The 20,014-nt window shown below is 61.2% G+C and overlaps 1 protein-coding gene across 7 annotated transcripts; it reads left to right on the top strand.

The window, feature by feature from the left end:
• The first annotated feature begins 8,983 nt into the window (after positions 1 to 8,983).
• On the top strand, positions 8,984 to 19,958 carry ZNF335 (zinc finger protein 335). Of its 7 annotated transcripts, none has more exons than XM_063350033.1 (28): positions 8,984 to 9,164; positions 9,668 to 9,899; positions 10,277 to 10,550; positions 10,973 to 11,050; positions 11,262 to 11,591; positions 11,758 to 11,892; positions 11,974 to 12,132; positions 12,250 to 12,508; positions 12,615 to 12,792; positions 12,876 to 12,988; positions 13,195 to 13,213; positions 13,421 to 13,537; positions 13,626 to 13,702; positions 13,813 to 13,973; positions 14,111 to 14,340; positions 14,421 to 14,529; positions 14,611 to 14,705; positions 14,856 to 15,142; positions 15,248 to 15,389; positions 15,461 to 15,850; positions 15,940 to 16,082; positions 16,444 to 16,583; positions 17,110 to 17,213; positions 17,346 to 17,423; positions 17,609 to 17,692; positions 17,866 to 17,931; positions 18,124 to 18,205; positions 18,781 to 19,958. In XM_063350033.1, the coding sequence occupies exons 2-28, from the start codon at positions 9,699 to 9,701 to the stop codon at positions 18,894 to 18,896; spliced, it is 4,167 nt and encodes a 1,388-aa protein (XP_063206103.1). In that variant the 5' UTR covers positions 8,984 to 9,164; positions 9,668 to 9,698; the 3' UTR covers positions 18,897 to 19,958. The 7 variants fall into 7 exon arrangements, with proteins under 7 accessions (XP_063206103.1, XP_063206100.1, XP_063206105.1 ...); XM_063350030.1 differs by having other exon boundaries at positions 8,985 to 9,164; positions 18,778 to 19,958; XM_063350035.1 differs by having other exon boundaries at positions 8,986 to 9,164; positions 12,250 to 12,493; positions 18,778 to 19,958.
• Positions 19,959 to 20,014: the final 56 nt, after the last annotated feature.

The following is a 20,014-nucleotide window of genomic DNA, read 5'->3' as shown; positions in this document are numbered from 1 at the left end:
CCAGGGTGCAGCCAGGGGGGCCAGATCTGTCTCTGGCCTCCCTGGCGCTGTGGCAGATCCCTGGGCCTTTCCCATGCTATTCCCATCCCTCATTTCCGCCGCATGCAGGAGCCGCAGCTCCCACAGCCTGGGCACGCCGCCACGGCACCGCCCGCACCGCACCGCATCGCCTGCGGCACCCCCGAGGGCAGAGCCATGGCACAGCAGAGCAGAGCAGCACTGGCCAGGACAGGGCTTGGAGGAGAACGGGGGCTTGGAGCAAGCGATGGCAGGAGGAGCTGAGAGCCGGGACCCTGCACACCGCGCAGCCCATCCCGGCAAGCCCACACTTGCCCGGCCCTGGCTGGCTTTGGGGTGCACCGGTGGGTCTGTGGCTAATGGCCCTGAGCATCCTTGAGCTGGTCAGCTGGACTCCCAGCGAGGGGCTGCCGGCCACAGCTCTGCCCCCGTCCCGGCCTCTCCCACTGACTCACAGCCCTGCTCGCCAGCTTCCTCCTGGCACCAGCCCGGGGGATTTTCTGGTGACTCTCTGGAGGCTCCGCAGGGAGCAGGGGCAGGGCCAGGGCAGCAGGGATTCCCCCATGTCTGGCATCACCCGCAGCCTCAGAGCTGGGCAGGGGAACTCCACAGGGATGGGATCGGTGCTGCCAACACCAACCCAGAAGACAGCCCCAGCCCCATGCGGGGACAGGCCGGGGAGCCGGGGCGAGGCACGGGTCCCTCGGCACGGGCACAGGAGGGGGATGCTTGGGGCAGCCACTGTCGCTGGTGGGAGCGGAGGGTGGCGGGGATCCCAGGCAGCGCAGCAGGCAGAAGAGGGCTTTTGGCTGCCAGGGACCCCAAGAGCATCTGTGTGCTGTGCCGAGCCCGTGTCTGGGCACTGTTTACATCAACAGCCCCCATAAGGACAAAGGATATGGAAAAACCCACACGGACATCCTCCATCCCAGCCAGCTGCCCGAGCCACGAGGCTGCCTGTCACCGCCGCCACCGCCAAAAGGGGAAGGAACAGCCACCACAGCCCCTTCCCACGCCCTTACTCATGGCCACCCTCATGCACACATGGCGAGACCCCCATGGGAAATGGGACCGGGACCCCAGCTGGTGCCGGACACCTGCCTGAATCCCTGCCAGTGGGGAGGCAGCAGCCCGGCTCGGGGCAGAAGCTGACGGGACATGTAGGTCTCCAGCTGGGAGGTGCTGGCTGGGCCAGCAACGAGGTTTGGGGGGGCTGGATGGAGCCAGGCTGGGACCCTCCCCAGCACAGGCAAGTGGGTGGGGGCCAGCTGGGGAGGGAGCCTGGCACCAGTCATCCAGGGGAGAGGTCTGACAGCCGGAGCTGTGAGCCATGGGGTGCACCAAGGCGGCAAATGTGGTGGGAGAGCCGAGGAGCCAGGGGTCAAAGCATATCTGGCTGCCACAGTCGCAGCCTCACACCTGGGAGCCCAAAGATCCATGCAGGAGACAGGGGGGACGTGGGAATGAAGGGCAGGTCCAGGCTTCTGGACGGCATCAGACGCCCTCCTGGCACGAGGGGCTGGGCAGGAGCGTGGCAGAGGGGAAGCGGGGCGGGAGGGAGTCAGCATCTTGTGCGGGTGAGACAGCGCCGGGTCGAGGAGAACACAGCGCCAGTCGCCACGAGGAAGCACGGCCCGTGCAGAGGGCAGGGAGCTGCTCAGACCTCTCAGCCACCACACACAGTGCCAGCCACACGGCCACTGTGGCAGAGCCGCATTCCCTGGCCAGCGAGCAGGGCACTGGTGTGTGCCCCCAGCCAAGCCGTGCAGCCGCAGCTGCCAGCCCCATCACCCCAAACCCCGAGTCCAGCCCTGATCCCATCCCATGGGCTCTGTGGCACCCTGTGCCCACGGGGCAGAGCTGCCACCTGCACGCCAGCTGCCCTGGTCAGTGCCAGCCTGCCGTATGGCATGGTGTCCCGGGCACGGGGACACTTGGCACAGGAGTGAGACTGAAGGCAGCGGGAGCATCTTTGCGTCAGAGGCTTGGAAGCCCCATTGCTCCTGCTCAAGGGCTCCAGACAGAAACAACATTCCTGCACACGCTTCCCATATCTGCTGCCCCGACACTGGGACGCGTGTGGGCTGGAATTGCGTCCTCCAGCTGGGGCCAGGACCCTTCTTGGCAAACCACGCTGCATGCCACAGCCCCGCAGCACTTCCAGCCCCAGCACCGCCAGTCCCCGCCTGACCGATGCTCTGATGATACACCTGCTTTTCTCCCTGCCCATCCCTGTCAGACCCTGCCTGTCCCTTGCCCCACCTGGGGAACTCCCCACCCCCTCAACACCAGTTTCTTGCGAATCCTTTGCCCCTGTTTGCCTGGGACGGAGGCAGCATCCTGCCCCCCAGCCCTGCCAACCCCCCAGCCCCAGTGCTGCTGCTCTCCGCAGCCTCTCGTCTGGGCGAGGATGACGCAGCGGGTGTCAGCCGGGCGGATCACCGCCACCCTGCAGGCACTGAAACCGGCAGCGCTGCAGTTTCATCACTCAGCAGCACCGATCCCAGCTGCAAACTGCACATGACGGATCCCCCCTCCCAACCGTCACACCGGCTCCAGCCACCCAGGTGGGTGGCACAGTCACCTCCCTGCATCAGGCTGGGACATCCCCCTTCCATGCCTTCCCCAGACCCTTTGCACCCTCTGTTCGGGTCCCATAGGGATGCTGGAGCAAGGAATCTTCCACCCAGTGCTCTGCTCTTCCAGGCACCGGGGCCGGTGGCAGGCACAGCCTGTGCCGAGGCAGCCAGGCAGCCTCCCTGCCGGACACAGCCATCCCAATACCGGGAGGGGACCCAGCACCTCCCAGACCCCCGCACAGAGCTGTCACCGTACAGCACAACCCCTGCGCTCACCAGTGCCGTGGATGGAGAGGAAACCACGCTCACGTCTGCTGGGAAGCCCTTGAGGTGGGAAATCCAGGAAGGGTTCAAAGAAGTCAACCTCTGGCAGAGGCCTCTGAAAGTGCCTTGGTATTCAATCCGGAGGGAAAACAGCCCAGACTGTCCCATCTGCTGGAGAGTGGCATGAAGGTGTCCCCAGGGCCATAGGAAAGGAATGCAAGAGCTCAAAACACCATGGGGCTCTTGTTGTGCTTCATGACTTGCTTTGCTGTTTACTCATTCCCCATCCCTTGAACCTTGTCCCATCTCAGCTTTTGCCTCTGGATTTGACCAACTTTTGTTTTACCAAAGTTTCTCCACCTGCCAGGAGCGGGAGTGCAGTGCGTTCAGACACATGAGACCCTGGCTCCCATGGGCTGCACGAGGCAGCGCTGACACTTTGTCACCTGTGGTGGCTTTGGGAAGGTGTGCCCACTGGCAGCCCTGCTGCTGTCATCCCCTCAGCCACCCGGGGATGTCCCTTCTGGGGTGATCTGCAGGATCACGCCCACGGAGGCCACCTCCTGCACCCCATAGGGGTAAGGCAGGGTCCGGGAGGGGAGCTGGGCAGGACGGGGCTGGGTGGCCGCAGGCTCCTCGGGTCACAGCTGCTGCATGGGACCGTCAGCCGGCACGGCAAGGCACGGGTGGGCAGCGCTTTGTTCCCCGGCGGTGAGATGGGCACAGCAGCTGCCTGCTAAAATGGGAAGAGCAGCAATTGTGACAATGACGATGAACCTGTCCGGCATGCGAAGGGGACAATGCGGCGCCAGGAACCCGCTGGCTGTCAGCAATGAAGCAGCTCAGGAATAAGAAGCGGGGGTTTGTAGAAGGTGAAATATGGGCAAAACTGGTTGTATTTAATTGTAAACTACAAGAAGCAGAAGGAAGAGTGGTAGATGCAACATGCTCAGATTTCAGTAAAACATTTGACAACTGTTCTAACGCTTGCTGCCAAATTAATTCAGAGTGGCTCAGTTGTCAACACAGGCATATGGACAAAACCCAGGCAGCCCGGGGAACGGCAAACGGCCTGGCCGCCAGCCGGGGAGCTGCCGGGGCTGCGCGACCCTTGGGGCCTTTTAAAACCTCTTCTGCAGGCATCAGTGCCACGGGAGGGGAGGAAGGCAGCTGCCAGGCTGTGGGAGCACTGGGGATGGAGAAAGCTGCCGCGCTGCCAGGGGAGGAGAAGGGCTGGAGAGCAGCGGGGTGAGAGACACCAGCCCTTCGGGAGCTGCCGTGCCCCAGGCACCAAGGGTGCGTTCAAACACACGTGACAGAGAGCAGCCCTGGAGCCCACTTGCTCAGCCCCGGGGTCTGGAGACCCCCTTCCGTGTGGCAAAGGTGACGGGGGACCGACCAGACCAATGCTGCACCGGTCACTGCCCGGTGGGGCTCAGGACCGCCGCGGTGTGATAGCCGAGGGGTCCTTCCAGCCTCCGAGGGGGTCCGGCCGCGGGCAGGGCTGTGGGGCTGGTGTAGGCTGGGACCCCCCCCACCGCAGCACCGGGGTACCAAGCTCCCCCACTCCACGGGTGCTCGGCAGGGCAAAGCCCTGTGCAGGCGATGAGCACAGGCGATGGGAACGACCCAGCACAGCGCGTGTTCAAGGCTCTGGGGCCCTGCTACACACACAGTTCTCCTGCCCACCTTGTTTATTTTACTTATATTTCAGTAATTTGCTGATTACCCTTTTTTAACTGACCAGCAGTGATGAATCAGCAGCACAGGAGAGGCTGGAAGCCGGCGGCCTTGGACCGTGGCTCTGAGGTCTCAGGTTCTCGGAAGGAAGCCACAGGATCCCTCCAAAAGGGGAAAAAAAACAACCAGCAGCGGCAGCAGCACTTCTGGCAGGCGAGGAGGGGCCAGGCAGGGCCGCAGCCGCGGCTGTTTGCATTTCAGCAGCTCCAAACACATCCTGGAAAGGCCATCAATGGTCTGGAAGCCCTAGGGGAACAGCAGCCATGGCTCCGACCCAGGTGCAAGACGGGACACACGGGACAGGCAGCGTACGGCACAGCTCAGCACCGCCGTCACTTCAGCCTGTGCGCGGGACGGCAGGCACCGATGGCCCAGGAGGCAACGGGATACAAGGAGGACACCATGGCCCCCTCGGACGGGCAGGAGCACCCAGCAGAGCGGTAGCAGGGATGCCGGCAGGGAGCTGGGCTCCGTCCAGAGCCAGCCCGGCCACCCAGCACCGCCTCACCCCGAGGAGAGCCCCTCCATACCCACAGCACAGACACCGGCAGCACCTCCCGTCCCGGCCGGGCTTGGCAGAGGCAGGGCCAGCGAGTCACCTCCTGCCAAAGGGATCTCGTGAGGATATAAGTGGCCTCGCCACGGGCTTTCGTTGGCTCCTCCAAGCCCCTGGGGAGCAGCTGGGAGCGGCTCCTGCCTGTCTCGGGAGCGCCCTGCCTGAGCCCAAGGGTGGCATTACGGCTGAGGCCACGGGTTCAGCCGCAGCCTCGGTGGCCACAGAAGACGAAGCATTATCGTGTGACGTTCCCACCCGTGCCAGTGCCCTGGGAAGCGGAGATCCCTGCAGAAGCAGCCAGCACTGGAGGGAGGCTGCTCCCCACAGAAGCACTGGTGGCCCAGCAAGCCCCAGGCACAAGGCAGAGGGGACGGAGCCGTGCCTGGCAGGAAGCTATCCCGGCTTGCTGCCATCCCAGCATACAGCAATCCCCCAGGAGAGCCCCAGGCGCCTTCTTTGGGAGCCGCTGTTGCTGGGAAGGAGCTGAGTGGTGAAGCAATCTGGTGTGAAGAAAAACCCATTTCCTGCAGCAAGGGCTGTTTTGCTCAATGTTTTACAAAATGTGCTGATGCAACTGCCCTTCCCAGGTGGGATATGAATATGAGCCTGGTTGATGTGGATTAATGCCCTGCAGCTAAACAAACATCACCAGCAATGTTTTCTTTAAAAAGAAAAAAAGGAAACAAGGAGGAACAAACAGCACAGATGACAAAATCACTGACTCTGGAAGTCCGGGGACTCGGGTTGCAGGGAGGCTGGAGGGGGCACAGCCGTGGGCACCACGCTCAGCACAAGCCGTTACCTATTCTGGGACACTGACTGAAGCCATTAGCTCATGGAGAAGCTATTGTGGGAGCAGGGCAAGCCTGCGATGTGGGTCAGCACAGCAAACAAACCGCTGCTGGGAACGGGGCAGACCAGCGTGGCCGAGGGGGCCGGTGAGAGAGGGACCCTGACCGAAGTTACTCGTTCAGTGCGCTCTCGCCATGCTCCAAGCAGCAGCTCGTCTGGCTGTGGCTCCTTCCAAGCACTGTATCCAGGCTGGAAAGCATGGAGCTGGGAAATCTTCCACCTCCTGGGACAGCCTGTCAGTGCAGCTGATCAACCCGCCTGTTAAAAATCAGCTCCGTATCCCACTCGAGTCTTATCGCTTTATTCTCCAGGCAAAGCATTTGTGTTGTCTTCTCAGCCTGTTCCCAAGAGGCCTTTAAGCCCTGCTAAGGTATTTGGACACACATCCAATCCATACCGCATCCATTTTTGGATTCTCTTAAGCCTCTTGACAAGATTTCTTTCTTTGTGTTTTCTTTGGCCCTAAAATTATTTCAGGCACAGGAGCCGCAATGGCAGAGTATTATCAGTGAGGAACTCTGCTTTGCCTGGCTTGGAAATTCTCCACTCACCCCTGCACAGGGGCATGCAGCGGTTTTAAAAATAGCAGGTTACCCATCTCAGCAAAGCTCCTGCTGGTATAATCCTTTGAGACACAGGACATGGGGTATCTCTGTAGGGTAACAGGGAAACTTTAAGATAAACTCTCCATCAGTCAAGCCAGCATCAGGAGGTTCCGCACTAGCCCCTGAGGCTGCTTTGCCCTGGAACCATCCTCTGTTGGGAAAATCCTTCACTTGTCTCAGACAGCAGCTGACCGAAGGCAAAAAGAGAGGAAACCTGCTGGTCTGACATAAATCCACCCCATTTCCTCTAACTGGGAGACAGCTTTTGCCAGGGGTTCCTCCAACCCACTCCCCCCGGCAGAAACATGGGGAGGAAGCACAGGGATGCCCCAAGCCCACAGACGGAGCTGGCCCCAGACACAGACAGCACCAGGCTCCCCCGGCGTGAGCTCCGGAGAGAGGACATCAGAGAAGGGACAGTGTCCACAGGAGTCCCCTGTGTCCACCCTGGCTCCACTTCCCCCCAGCAACTACAGAGCTATGCAGGGTTGCTTTCAAGAGGAGCAATGGGAAAAAAAACAACAACTCCTTGGTCTCGCTCGGCCCCGGCACAATGGTGATCACAGCAGCCGGCTGCACGCAGGGACTCGGCACCCAAGCCCCTGGCAGGCGGAGCTGCTGCAGCAGGAGCGCTCCTGCAGCCAGCCCAGGGATGGATTCCACTGATGCTGTCACCCCGTGATAGATGAGGGTATAAACCTTTCAAGGATGTATTTAATTAGCTCGAAAAAGAGATGGAAGATGTAGGCACACCACAATGATGGTTCAGCGGCAGCTCCTCTGCTGCCTCTACCAATGGTGCCTCTGGGAAACCTCATCCGAGACAGGAGACGTCAGATGGATGTGAGGGACCTGCACAGCCCCATGTAGGAGCCCTGGGCTGAGGGGGGGATGAATCCAGCCACCGTCCTCCTCGCCTTGGACCAGAAGCACCACCACCAAACGATGCAGAGTGTTGATCCAGCCCTCCCGGATCGTTCATCACCCATCCTCTCAGATTCCTGGCAGGCTAACTCCACACTCAGACTGTGCCAGGTAAGACACTGTCCTTCTGCAGCTGGCACCACGTCAGCACCAGCTCTGTACCGGCCGTTCTAGACAGTGAGACAATGCAACTGCCTGGCCAGACTTGCTCTGGACAGAGCCGCACTGCGGGCTGGCTCAGTCCTAGTGGCCCCCAAGACCCAGGACGCAGCTGGGATGTGGAGCCTTGGTCCCCTCACTCAGCCAGCGCATCCCTTCCGCGGGGACTGAGCAGCCAGGTTCAGTCCAAACATGTCCTGGCCTCAGAAAAGTACTGGCACAACATGGCTGCCTTTCTTCCAGGGAAAACCTGGGAGAGATGTTCTCAGTAGAGCACTGCCACATGAGAAAACATTGGTGAGAGCAAGGAGCCACCCAAGCCAGGGGTTCGTTAAAGATGCCAGCGTGGAGCAGGTGCTGGCTGGGCCAGGGGCCTTGTCTAGAAGAAGCGGAGCCCAGGCTCTCCATCCACAGCTGGAGATGGCACACCACTGCGCTTGATGGCACTGCCAGAGAGATGGAGCAGCAGCAGGCTCCCAAGCACTGGGACACCATGGCAGCAGGAGATGCTGGCAAAGCCCCACCACGTGCAGCTTGCTGGAAGCCCCTGGCCAGCCCAGGGCAGCCCCCCAGCTTGTGCATCTCAAGCAGGGGCGCTGGAGGTGCTGCCAGCAGCCAGCGCAGCCGGGCCAGGCCTGCCAAACCAGGCACCTAATGCTATCTGCAGCCCCAACGACAGTTTGGTTAGTGACAGAGATGGCTAATGTTTAGCTGCAGAATTGCCATCGAAAGAAGCAAGTTTGGCTTCTCTATGGCAGAGCAAACCTACAGCACCCATAAGGCACCATTCCTATGCCAAAGAACGAGGGGAAAAGGGCTTAACAGTCCAAGATGCTGCAGTCATTGGGCCCTGCGGGGAAGGGCAGGGCAGAGGCCCCCGCAGCTCGTCCAGGGCCGCTCCAGGGAAAGGTGGCCCTATAGAAAGAGAGCCAAAGCGCCGGGGCTGCACGGCACCGCCCGAGATACGGCCGCCGGCTGGGGGGACGAGGCGCCGGGACACGGCCGGACAGGGCCCGGCCGGGCCGCACCGACCCAGGCGCGGGCCACGGTGCTGGTCGGCACCGCAGAACCCCCACCGCGGGACGGGGCTCCGACAGGGGACTGCGAGAGGGTCGCAGGGCACAGCCAGCGCGGCCGGGCTGGGCTGGGCTGGGCCGAGAGCGGAGCGGCCGGGCCCTGGGTCCCAGCTCCAGCCGCTTCCGCCTTCTCGTCACGTGACGGGCGCAACCCGGCGCGACGCCGACGTTCAGGGCCCGGGCGCCGCTTCGTGACGTCATGACGCAGTGTCGAAGCACCTTCTCCATGATCCCTCCGCGGAGAAAGTAGCCCCCCGGCGGGGCGCCGAGGCTTCCCCCAGCCCGCGGGCGGCGGGCGGTGCCGCTCGGTGCCGGGAGGCGACGACGGCGTCCGGGGCAGGGAGCACTTCCCCGCGGCGGCGAGCGCTCCGGGCGGGGCGGGGGGGCCGCGGTAAGTAGTCCCGGCGCGGGGCCCGCGCGGCCGTACCGCTGCGCGGCGCGAGGGCGGGGGGGCATGGCGGCCGCAGTGATGCCGGCTCTGGCGGAGGCGCGGCGGGGCCGCGGCGGGCCGGGTGAGGGCGCGGGCCGGCGGGTGGGCGGCGGCGGCGGGACCCCTCGCCCCGCCGCGGACGGCGGTTCCCCCGCCCCGGCGCACCGGGGCTGCCCCGCCGTGTGCGCGCGCGCGGAGGCGGCGGGGGGGACCCCGCGGCAAGATGGCGGCCGGGGGCCGGGCAGGGCCGCGGGGCATGACGGGACCGGGGACGCCGGGCGGTGCCGGGGACCCCAGCGAGGGTGGCGGGGATCCTCGGGCATGGCGCCGCGGCGGCTCCGGCCCCTCCGCGGATGCCCAGAGGGGCGGCCCGGGACCCCGGGTCGGGACCCCCGCAGCGGCCGGTGGCGGCGGGGAGCGGGCGGCGGGCTGCGGCCCTGATGGCGGTGGCCTCCCCCCCGCAGGTCGAGCCTAGACGGCCCCGGCAGGGTGGGCATGGAGGAGAATGCAGTGGAGAGCAGCAGCGACGCGGCCCCGCAGGCGGCGCGGGAGGAGCCCTCTGAGAGCGGCCTGGGTGTCGGGACCTCGGAGGCCGTGTCGGCGGACAGCAGCGACGCCGCCTCGACCCCCGGACCCCTCTCCCGAGCGGATGACTCCGGCGTGGGCCAGAGCTCCGACAGCAGCGGGGTCTCCTTGGTAGGAGCTGATGGGGGAGATGGGGCGGCAGTCAGCTTGGGGAAGGGGGATCGACTGCGGTTCTGGTTCACAAGAGTTTCTCTAGACGTTTCTGGCGAACTGAGCTTAGGAGCGAAGTCTGTAGCTCAGCGGCCTCAGCAGGTGTTGTTACACCAGTCAGGTGTCTGCTTGCTGGTCTGAGGAGAGCTCTCCCTGGTAGCAATCAGCCCTGGACGTCCAGGGTTCTTGGTAACACCAAAGGAATGGTACTGATGCCTTTCCTGGTAGTTCTGCAGTGATACACTGGTGTTGTTTGCCATATGCTGGCTCCTCCGAGGGCCTGACCTGGCAAAGGTCTCTCAGCTGAGCTCTTCTGGCCTCTTCTTTTTTTTCGCCAGGAAGAGGTGTCGGAGAGCAGCTCCAGCACAGATGCCATTCCCCGGATTTACCTCCCAGATTCATCCTCCATCGCCCAGTCCACCTTGGTCTCCAGTGTCTCCACTGTGAGCCAGTCCATCATGGTGTCAGAGTCCCCACAAGTCCTGGTCCACTCCAGTGTCATCACTGACGGAGCCACGATTGTGTCAGACTCCACCGCATCCACTTCCTCAGACTTAGGTTCTGCCATCGACAAAATCATCGAGTCCACAATTGGACCTGACATCATCCAGAGTGAGTGCGTGCTCTCAGCTGCTCGCGTGTGCAGCAGACCTGCCTGCTCTCCCTCTGGAGTGCCCTGCATTCAAATGGCTCGGGGTGGTGGGGCTGAGGAAGGGAGCTGCTGCTGTGCCAGACCTTGGGAGATAAGGGGGAAATACTTACATGCATACGTACGCACCTCGATCAGTGGGGGTTTCTCTTCTTGCCTTGCTGCAGTAACTGTAGGGTTTGATGAGGAGCTTGTGGGCTGCCGGACAGCCCTCCCTCTGTCCAGCTGCTCCTTCAGCCATGGTGCCAGCAGCCCAAGGCAGGCTCCATCCCGGGAGCCAGACCTTCCTCACCCCTTTCTGCTTGTGTCTGAATCTGGGAGAGCCTCAGTGACTCTACAGCCCCTGCGTCTGGCAGTTACCACTGTGCTGTCCTCTTCCTCCCAGGCTGCATCGCCGTGACCAGTGCAGAGGATGGCGGGGCAGAGACTACGCAGTACCTCATTCTGCAAGGCCCTGATGATGGTAAGCGTGCATTCTGGGGCATCCGGTGGTGGCTCTCTCTGCCTCTTGAGTCTGTTCTGCAAGAGTTGTGCGTGTACCAGAGTCCCTGTGGATGTGCTGGCGGTTGGGAGCTTGTTACTGACCTCGTGTTTAGCCCTTTGCCCCAAGTGTGGGTGCAGCCTGGATGCAGGTGAGGGTCTGCTCCTTGACTGAGCTGGTTTTGGTGTTTCAGGTGCCCCCATGGTGTCCCAGATGGCCACCTCTGCTCTGGCCAATAGTTTGGCAATAGAAGCTGTTGCTGATGGACCTACCTCCACATGCCTTGACCAGCCTGGTCCTTCAGACCCTTCCGAGCAGTTGGAAGTGCTGGAGCTGCCCACACAGCCAGATCACGCCCGAGAGGCAGATGGTGGGGAGGAACTGGACCAGCCAGACATGGAGACCCTGGAAGAGATGATGGAGGTGGTGGTGGTGCAGCAGTTCAAGTGCAAGATGTGTCAGTACAAGAGTGTCTCCAAGAAAACTCTAATTAACCACATGAAGGAGCGGCACTTCCAGCCAGGTGTGTGCTAAGGGCTGAGGAAAATTTATCTTACTGCAGACAGTAGATCTCTTCCCTGGAGATAGTCTGCTATCTCCAGGGAAGAAACAAGGGGAGGAGTATGAGTGTAAGGACCTGTTCCACCATACAGTCTGGTAAACAGTTTTGTGTCTGTTCTCTGTGGCAGTGGGTTCAGCTCTGACTTTGAAGAAAGGACGTCCACGAAAGGGGGGATCGGCTGCAAAGACTGCAGATGACGATGTCCAAGAAGAAGAAGAAGATGATGACATCATGGATGCTGGTGCTATTGATGATCCTGAAGGTAGGACTCATCCTCCCCACATCTTACGTAGCTTAGTCTTTTCCCAGTCTCTATCTGATGTTTTGGGCCTCTTACCTCCAGAGGACAGTGACTATAACCCAGCTGAGGACGAGCCCCGTGGGCGACAGCCCAAGTACAGCCGCACTGTCCCCACATCCAGTGAGGAGAGGCCACGTCGACGTCCCGGGAGACCCCGCAAGTTTCCTCGTCTGGAGGACATGCCCCAGGATGTGCCTGAAGGTGAGGGAAGCATGAGGCAGCAGTGCCGTGCTGGGCTGGAGCAGGGAGCGGTACGCAAGCCCCCTGGAGCCTATAAGGAGGGTGTGTGATGGAGTTGTGCTGTGCTCTCTCGAGCAGGAGAGGAGGTGGAGCCCTTGGTGACATCCCAAAGCACACCGAGCCATGAGCTGCAGAACTCTGAAGCAGCCAGTTCCTCTGGCCTGGAGAATGGGACCAGTGAGAGCCTGGCAGAGCCCAGCATCAGCCAGTCCGACTCCGAAAACAAAGATCCTTCCTCCAATACTGGCCCTGAGGAGGCAGATGTCATCCCCAGGAGGCGAGGGCGGCCCTCCCGCCGCTTCCTGGGCAAGAAATACCGCAAGTACATGGGGCGCAGGTGAGGGGTGTGTGCCGAGCTGGCACTGGGCCCTCTGGCTTGTGCCTAGGGCCGGTCCAGCCCCTGTTTGCCACCACAGCTCTGAGCCCTGGTCCTGTTTCCGCAGGTACTACTACAAGTCACCCAAACCCCTGATGAGGCCCTACCTGTGTCGGATCTGCGGCTCGCGTTTCCTCACGCACGATGATCTGCGTTTCCACGTCAACTCGCACGAGGCCAATGACCCGCAGCTCTTCAAGTGTCTTCAGTGCAGCTACCGCTCCCGGCGCTGGTCCTCCCTCAAGGTGAGCACCATCTGTCCTGCTTCGGTACCCACAAGGGTGGCTGGTAGCCCCAGGTCTCATGGCCTCCATTCTGCTTGTTGCAGGAACACATGTTCAACCATGTGGGCAGCAAGCCCTACAAGTGTGAGGAGTGCAATTACACCAGCGTGTACAAGAAGGATGTCATCCGGCACTCCACAGTGCACAGCCGGGACAGGTAAGGGAAGTGCAGTCCTAGAGACTGTCTTGCAGCCTGGCTGAATGGCACTACCACTGTTCCTCCTGCCCTGGGCAGGCAGCCACGGCTGCCCCTTCTCCAGACCTCTGGCCCTTTCCAAAACGGGTAGTTTTGGTGTCTGGGTACAAGGAAGCTCAGACTTGGGATGTGGCTTACACAAAGGGGTTTTCTTCTTTCTTTTTCAGGAAAAAGAGAGCTGATCCGGTGAGTTTGAGTACTCTGTTGGCTTGTCTCTCAGCACTGTTATGTGGGAAGAGGCATGTCTGGGTCTTCCACAAATTCTTGGTGCCTCGTTGAAGGCAGTGTTTCTGGATCACCTGAGGAAAGGCAGCCCAGGTCCTGCAGTGGGGAGAGGGTAAGGAAACTGGTGAGCCCCTGCCAGGTGAGCTCATCTTTGTCCTCTCCCTCCAGCCCCCAAAGCTGAACTCCTTCCCGTGCCCCGTATGCAACCGTATCTACCCTATGCAGAAGAGGCTTACACAGCATATGAAAACACACAGCACGGAAAAACCACACATGTGTGACAAGGTGAGGCGGGGCACACAGCCTGGGGAAGGGCTGGCAGCGAGTGAATCTGAACGGGAGGTGAATGCTGGTTTTCTTTGTTCCCCTGCAGTGCGGGAAGTCCTTTAAGAAGCGCTACACCTTCAAGATGCATCTGCTGACACACATCCAGGCCATTGCCAACCGCAGGTAGGAGCCTGGCAAAAACCTGTGGCGTGCCCTGGTAGAGCCCATGTCCCCTCAGAGGGGAGGGCAGAAGGTCCATGCTGCCTGTGTGACAGGCGGCATTGTCCTGGCAGGTTCAAGTGTGAGTTCTGTGACTACGTCTGCGAGGACAAAAAGGTCCTGCTGAACCACCAGCTGTCGCACATGAACGACAAGCCCTACAAGTGCAGCTTCTGCAAGTACTCCACCTTCCGGGAGGATTTCCTGGTCTCGCACATGGCTGTCAAGCACACGGGTGAGAGGAGTTGCCTTCCTCCCTACTGCCCTGACGTCCTGCACCCCCTCTTCTCCAGGAGGCGGTCAGAGCCTGTGTGCTCTCCCTGCCCTCCCTTGGGGAACCCCTGCTTGACTCCTGCCTCCTGTATTCTGCAGGAGGGAAGCCGTTTGCTTGCGAGTTCTGTCACTTCACCACGAAGCACAAGAAGAACCTGCGCCTCCACGTGCACTGCCGCCACGCTGACTCCTTCGAGGAGTGGGCACAGAGGCACCCTGAGGAGCCGCCATGCCGCCGCCGCCCCTTCTTCACCTTGCAGCAGATCGAGGAGCTGAAGCAGCAGCACAGCCAGGTGCAGGCCCCGGCTGAGCCAGAGGCCAGTCCGCCGGTGAGTGCCGTTGCCCGTGCCCCAGCTCCTCCTGGTGCTCACCAGCCCCAGCCATGCTGTCAGTGCTCTCTCTCACGCAGGCACCTCTTGGCCCCATCACCTACCACACGGTGCAGGCTGTCCCAGGAGCAGAGCCCCCCATCCTCTCGCAAGATTCCCTGGGAGGGGCCACCATCATTTATGAACAAGGCGAGTGAGGTCCCAGGGAAGGGGGTGAGGATGGTGAGGAGATGGGTGAGCATGTGCCTGACCCTCTCGTGACCCCAACAGATGTGGCTGGATCAGCAGAACTGGCCACGCAGACTGCCCTGGATCTCCTGCTGAACATGAGCACTCAGCGAGAGCTGGCCACCGGCTCGCTGCAGGTAAGGGGGTCTGAGGCGGAGCTGTGCCTCCTGGCAGGTGGCAGGGGGAGGTTTCCCAGCCCTCCACAGTCCCCAGCCCTGTTCCGCTTCAGGGGCTGTCTTGCAAGAGCCTTGCCTTCCTCCAGCTGAGCTGCTGTTCCCCCTCCGCAGGTGGCAGTGGTGAAGCCAGGTGATTCAGGAGATGCCCAGGCGCCCTGTGAGCCACAGGCACAGGAGGAGGGGACAGAGATGGACTCTGAGGAGCAGCAGCAGCAGCAGAAGTTGGTGACACTGCACATGGCAGAGCCTGGGGAGACATTGGTGCAGGAGGCTTATGAGGAGGCGACCCTGGGTGGCTCGGAGTTGCAGCAGATCACCATCCCCTTTGGTGGGACAACAGAGTACAGCATCATCACGCCCATCAGTGAGGAGATTCAGGCTCCAGGCACGCTGTACAGGTCAGCTGTATGGGAGGAGTGGGGAGGAGCAGTTCTGACCTCAAATGAGGAAGCTTCAGTGGTGAGGAGGACGAGGCAGATCCTCCCTGACCCTGTCCTTTCCAGCAGTGAGGAGGAGAGCCCTGCAGAGACCTCCCATGCAGTTGTGGTGAGCGAAGCTGTGATGACAGAGGAGGCTCTGAAGGACCATAACAATCACTATATCATGTCATCTGGTGTTCCGGGGAGCCAGTTCCATCACATTGAGGTAAGGAGCTGAGCTTTCTCCCCGTCTCGGGCAGCAGTGTGAGCAGGTGTGACTGGGTGTTTCTCTCTCAGCCCCTCAGCGGGGACGCTGCCTTTCCCTCGCCTGCGGAGGGCCAGGAGGCACAGCCCGCCGGCGTCAAGTGGCCTCTGGTGCAGTGTGTCACCAGGCAGCTCCAGAAGGACTCATCTTTATCCCCAGCATCCGAGGGGCAGGAAATCTCATCCCCAAAGGTCAAGTGGCCTGCGCTCCAAGGCGTGGCCAAGAAGCTCTCGTGCAAGGTTTCCACAGCCAAGAAGCTCTCGTGCAAGATTTCCACAGCCAAAAAGTTTTCATGCAAGATTTGCACAGCCATGTTCACAGGGAGAGCAGAAATGGAGAGTCACAAGAGAGCCCACATTGGGCCCAGCACCTTCAAGTGTCCCGACTGTCCATTCACTGCAGCCCTCTGGCCGGAGGTTCGGGTAGGTTTCCTGGCACAGAGCGGTCCTAAGAACAAGAGGTTTGGAGAAACAGGGTCTTTCTGACCCTGGACTTGTCTTTCTGCCCCCAGAGCCACATGGTCCAGCATGCCAGCCTTCGGCCACACAAGTGCACCCACTGCAGCTTTGCCTCCAAGAACAAAAAAGACCTGCGCAGGCACATGCTGACGCACACCAACGAGAAGCCCTTTGCCTGCCAGATCTGTGGGCAGAGGTGAGTGAAGCCTGCTAGTTTGTTGCTGTTTCAAGAGATCTTCTAGAGCTCTCCAAGGCTCAAGAGGAGATAGGATGTTGGGAAAGAGCTGGCTGCCCCGACCCTACCCCTGGGAGCAGCTCCTGTTAGAGAGGACTCTGCTCTTGAGAGCGGTTCCTGCTGCAGGCGGACCCAGCTTCATCTTCAAGGAACTTCTGCATGGGGGGAAGTTCAGTGCTTGGGCCTGATGGAGGCGTTTTGGGAGCTGGGACAGGCCATGTCGTAGGACATTGTTGTGGTGCCCGTGGCCTGGGTCTCTGCAGAGAGCACAGAGGCCCTGTGCTACCCATGATACACTCCACCTCTCTCATTCCTCCTGTAGGTTCAACCGTAATGGTCACCTCAAATTCCACATGCAGCGTTTGCACAGCTCGGAGGGGAAGAGACCAGGGCCGCCTGCAGCTGCTGCCCAGCAGACCATCATACTGAACAGCGACGAGGACACGCTGGCCACCCTGCAGAGTAAGATGTGTCCCTGTGACCAGGGGTCACCCGGGTGTTTCCTGTGGCCAGAACCACATGCGGGGATTTCACCCACATGGGGGCTGAGCAGGGCTGAGATGGATCAGGAGATCCTGCTGAAGGTTAGGACTGTCAGCAGCAGCAGGACTTGGGGGGTGCAAAGATGAGGGGGCTGGGTGCAGGGAGCTCTCCTGGTGAGGCGCTGACTTGCTCTGTGCGGAACTAGGGGTCCAGTGCTTCCTCTGAGCAGGTCCCAATAGATCAGTGCGCTGCGGGAGCAGTGGTGCTGTGAGCAGCTCATGGCTGAAATGGGAAGCGGAGTTTGTGGTCTGATGTGGAGGTTGTGTGTTCTCCCGAGTGACCTCTAGTTTCCTTCATGTTGGGAGAGTTTGGTTTAGCTTCTGACGTTCTGCAAGCAGAACTAAGAGACTGTCCTGTGCTCCTCACTGGGGTGGGGACCTGGCAGGGGCTGCTCGGGAGTGCAGCAGCCCCGGCAGTGTCTGCATCGGCTTTCTCTGCGTTCCAGCGGCTCTGCAGTCTGGCCAGGCGGTTCTGGCTCCTGAGCGGCTGCAGCAGGCCCTGGGGCAGGAACACATCATCGTTGCGCAGGAGCAGAGCGTCACGAGCCAGGTGAGTCAGGCCCATCGGTCTCATCCTGCCACGCTGTGTGGCTGCTCCCCGCGGGCTGTGCGGGTTCCTGTTCAGAGGGCTTGCGGTCAGGCCCACCCGCACTGACAGCGGTGGGCTCTTGCTGGTCTGCAGGAGGAGGCTACCTACATCCAGGAGATCACAACTGCCGATGGACAGACAGTACAGCACTTAGTGACCTCTGACAACCAGGTAAGGGCTGGGGGGCATGTGCCAGGAACCGAAAGATTCTGTGCAGCTGGAGCAGGGAGAGCTGGGGGCAGTGGGGAGACGTGAGGTGGAAACAGGCACAGAAGACAGACAAGAACCAGCCTTGTTATGTTGTGGGGGGTGGGCGGTGGTGATCTTTTTTTGTCTCTGAATCTCTGTGTTTGCAGGTTCAGTACATCATTGCCCAGGATGGTGTACAGCACTTGCTTCCCCATGAGTATGTTGTTGTCCCAGAGGGACACCACATCCAGGTAAGCTTCAGGCTGTCTGCTGCCTTTGCACGGTGGATGGGGCTTGTGAGGGAGCTGCATGGGGGGCTGGGCCTTCTGCTCCCTGTGGCGTGCTCCGTTCGAGTCATAGCTTTGTTCAGGGGCAAGGACACCCACTAGCCCTAACGCAGCCTCACTGCGGCTCTTGTCCCCAGGTACAGGATGGTCAGATCACCCACATCCAGTATGAGCAGGGCAGCCAGTTCCTCCAGGAGCCGCAGGTAAAGGGGCCAGGCACAGTGGCTGGAGCTGATGGGGCTGCCATGGGATGGGCTCTGAGCAGAGCTGGAGAGGGAGAGATGTGAAATAGAAGGTGCATGTGGGTTGGTGACTCGCTGCAGCCGCTGTGGCCGGAGCAGTACACCAGGAGGGTCCTTCCCCAGTCCCAGGCTCCTGTTCTCTCCTCCTTGCAGATCCAGTACATGCCTGTCTCGCCTGAGCAGCAGCTTGTCACCCAGGCACAGCTGGAAGCAGCTGCACACTCAGCAGTTTCAGGTAGGACCGGGGGCCCGGGGCTGAGCTCTGGCATCTCACTTCCCTCCCTGTCTCAGGGTGCCAGTCCTGACAGGCAGTTTGTGATGCCTGTTAGTGGTCACTGGGACGCACCATGGTCTCAGCCTGTCTCTGCCTGCAGAGGCTGCTCGTTTGCTGTAGCTGGCAGGGGTGGCAGGCAGCCGTGCAGTGGCCCTTGGCAGAAGGGCTGGTGTAGGCGACTTGCTGCCTGCGTCCCTGTAAATCTGGGAAGTGGCCAGCCTTGGTGTCTGAGAGGAGATCTTTGCTGGTCCCAGTGTGCCGGTTCTGTAACAGCACCAGCTCCCTTCCCCTGGAGATGAGTTGCATGCTGCGAGGTGCAGCAGCTTCCACAGGGTGGAGACACCCTAATGTGTGTTTGCAGAGTTAACCAGAGCAAGGCTCCCCACGGGAGCCCTGCATGAGGCACGGTGACCTTGTGCTTACGCACGCCTGCCCCTTCCCCTGGAGGCAGGTGGAGAACCTGGAGGGTGGCCCTGGGCAGCCGCCTGCTCTCCTCGGGCAGGAGGAGGCACCGACCCCCCTCTCCTCTGCAGCAGTGGCCGATGCTGCGATGGCCCAGGCGCAGGGAGTGTTCACCGCCGAGGCCACGGCCGAGCAGATCCAGCAGCTGCAGCAGGGGATCCACTACGATGTCATCACGCTGGCAGACTAGCACCGGGGCCAGGCCCGGCTGGCGCTGGGACACCCGTGCTGAGCAGGACGGCTGCACCAGGCAGGAGCCTCCTCAGCCAGCAGTTGCCTTATTGCTTCGGGGCTACGAGGGACATGCCTGAGCACGCCGGGGCGTGCAGATCCTGCGCATCCTCCCCGGCACAGGCACCTATCTCCAGCAGAGACTGTTCCGCAGCCGAGGCAGGCTGAGCGGTGGCAGCCCTCTCGTGTGGCCGGTCTCTTTGCCTGTTGCACTTGATGGTCTGAAATCCCTTTTCCTGAATCACGGCTGTGTGGGCCAAGCTCGGCTCAGCGTCTGCCTGGCACACGAGGATCCTGGGGGAGAGCCATGGGGCTGAGCACGGCTGTGCGGTACAGTGCGAGAGGTGTGTGCGGCCGCAGCCACGCGCTCCCCGCTCTGCAGCTGTGGGGTCGTGCGATCCTGGCATGAGGGCAGCCGTCCCTCCCTCGGCTTCTCCGGCCTGCAGGCAGGCAGCAGTAGGGCTTTGGACTGGAGGCACCCAGAGTAGGAAGGAGCACAGGTGGAAGATGTTCTATTTTTCTTCTGAAGAGGGATGGACTCTGGAGGTGGTTCGTAGGTGGTTGCGGGAGGGGTTCGATTCTGACATTCTCAAGCTTTGACTATGCCTATGAATAAAAAGGGATTGAAACCTGCCTCTGTCCTTGCCTGGAGGGTCTGTGCTCCTGTGCCAGCCCCTGCCCCCAGCCCGGCCTGCAGGGACAGGCAAGCCCAGCCTTCCTCCTCCCTCCTCCAGGGCTGGGGCGCAGCGGGTCCCAGAGCCTGGCGCTGGGGCCGGGCAGGTGCCCGCTGGCAGATGTGGCTGCCCTGTGCTATCGGCTTCCTCCGGCCTGGGTGACCTTGACTTCTGGGAACTGAGCCGGGCATCTGGTACAAGGGTGGGTTTAGGGCTGGAGTCATGAAATTAATCGAGTGGTAAACAGCCTAAATCCCGTGTAACTCTGTCCCAAACTACACACGCCGCCCCTCCCTGAGCGGATTGTCTGGAAGTATTTACATGTGATTATAACAGCTAATCTCAGAGTTTTAGTTCCATGCTTTTGCATTAAACTGATTATCTGCGGAGGGGAAAAAGGTCT

This window comes from Chroicocephalus ridibundus, chromosome 12, assembly GCF_963924245.1.
Source record: "Chroicocephalus ridibundus chromosome 12, bChrRid1.1, whole genome shotgun sequence".
In the NCBI taxonomy this organism is placed as follows: Eukaryota; Metazoa; Chordata; class Aves; order Charadriiformes; family Laridae; genus Chroicocephalus; species Chroicocephalus ridibundus.
The sequence above is the reverse complement of the archived record's forward strand: the minus strand, read 5'-3'. Positions and strand labels throughout refer to the sequence as shown.

What these genes read in the sequence shown, in the direction of transcription:
- ZNF335 (XM_063350030.1), top strand. Translation starts at nt 9,699, where the DNA reads ATGGAGGAGAATGCAGTGGAGAGCAGCAGCGACGCGGCCCCGCAGGCG. An exon ending in GGAGCGGCACTTCCAGCCAG is followed by an intron (nt 11,592 to 11,757) that starts GTGTGTGCTAAG and finishes TCTCTGTGGCAG; the next exon opens with TGGGTTCAGCTCTGACTTTG. An exon ending in CAGGCCATTGCCAACCGCAG is followed by an intron (nt 13,703 to 13,812) that starts GTAGGAGCCTGG and finishes TTGTCCTGGCAG; the next exon opens with GTTCAAGTGTGAGTTCTGTG.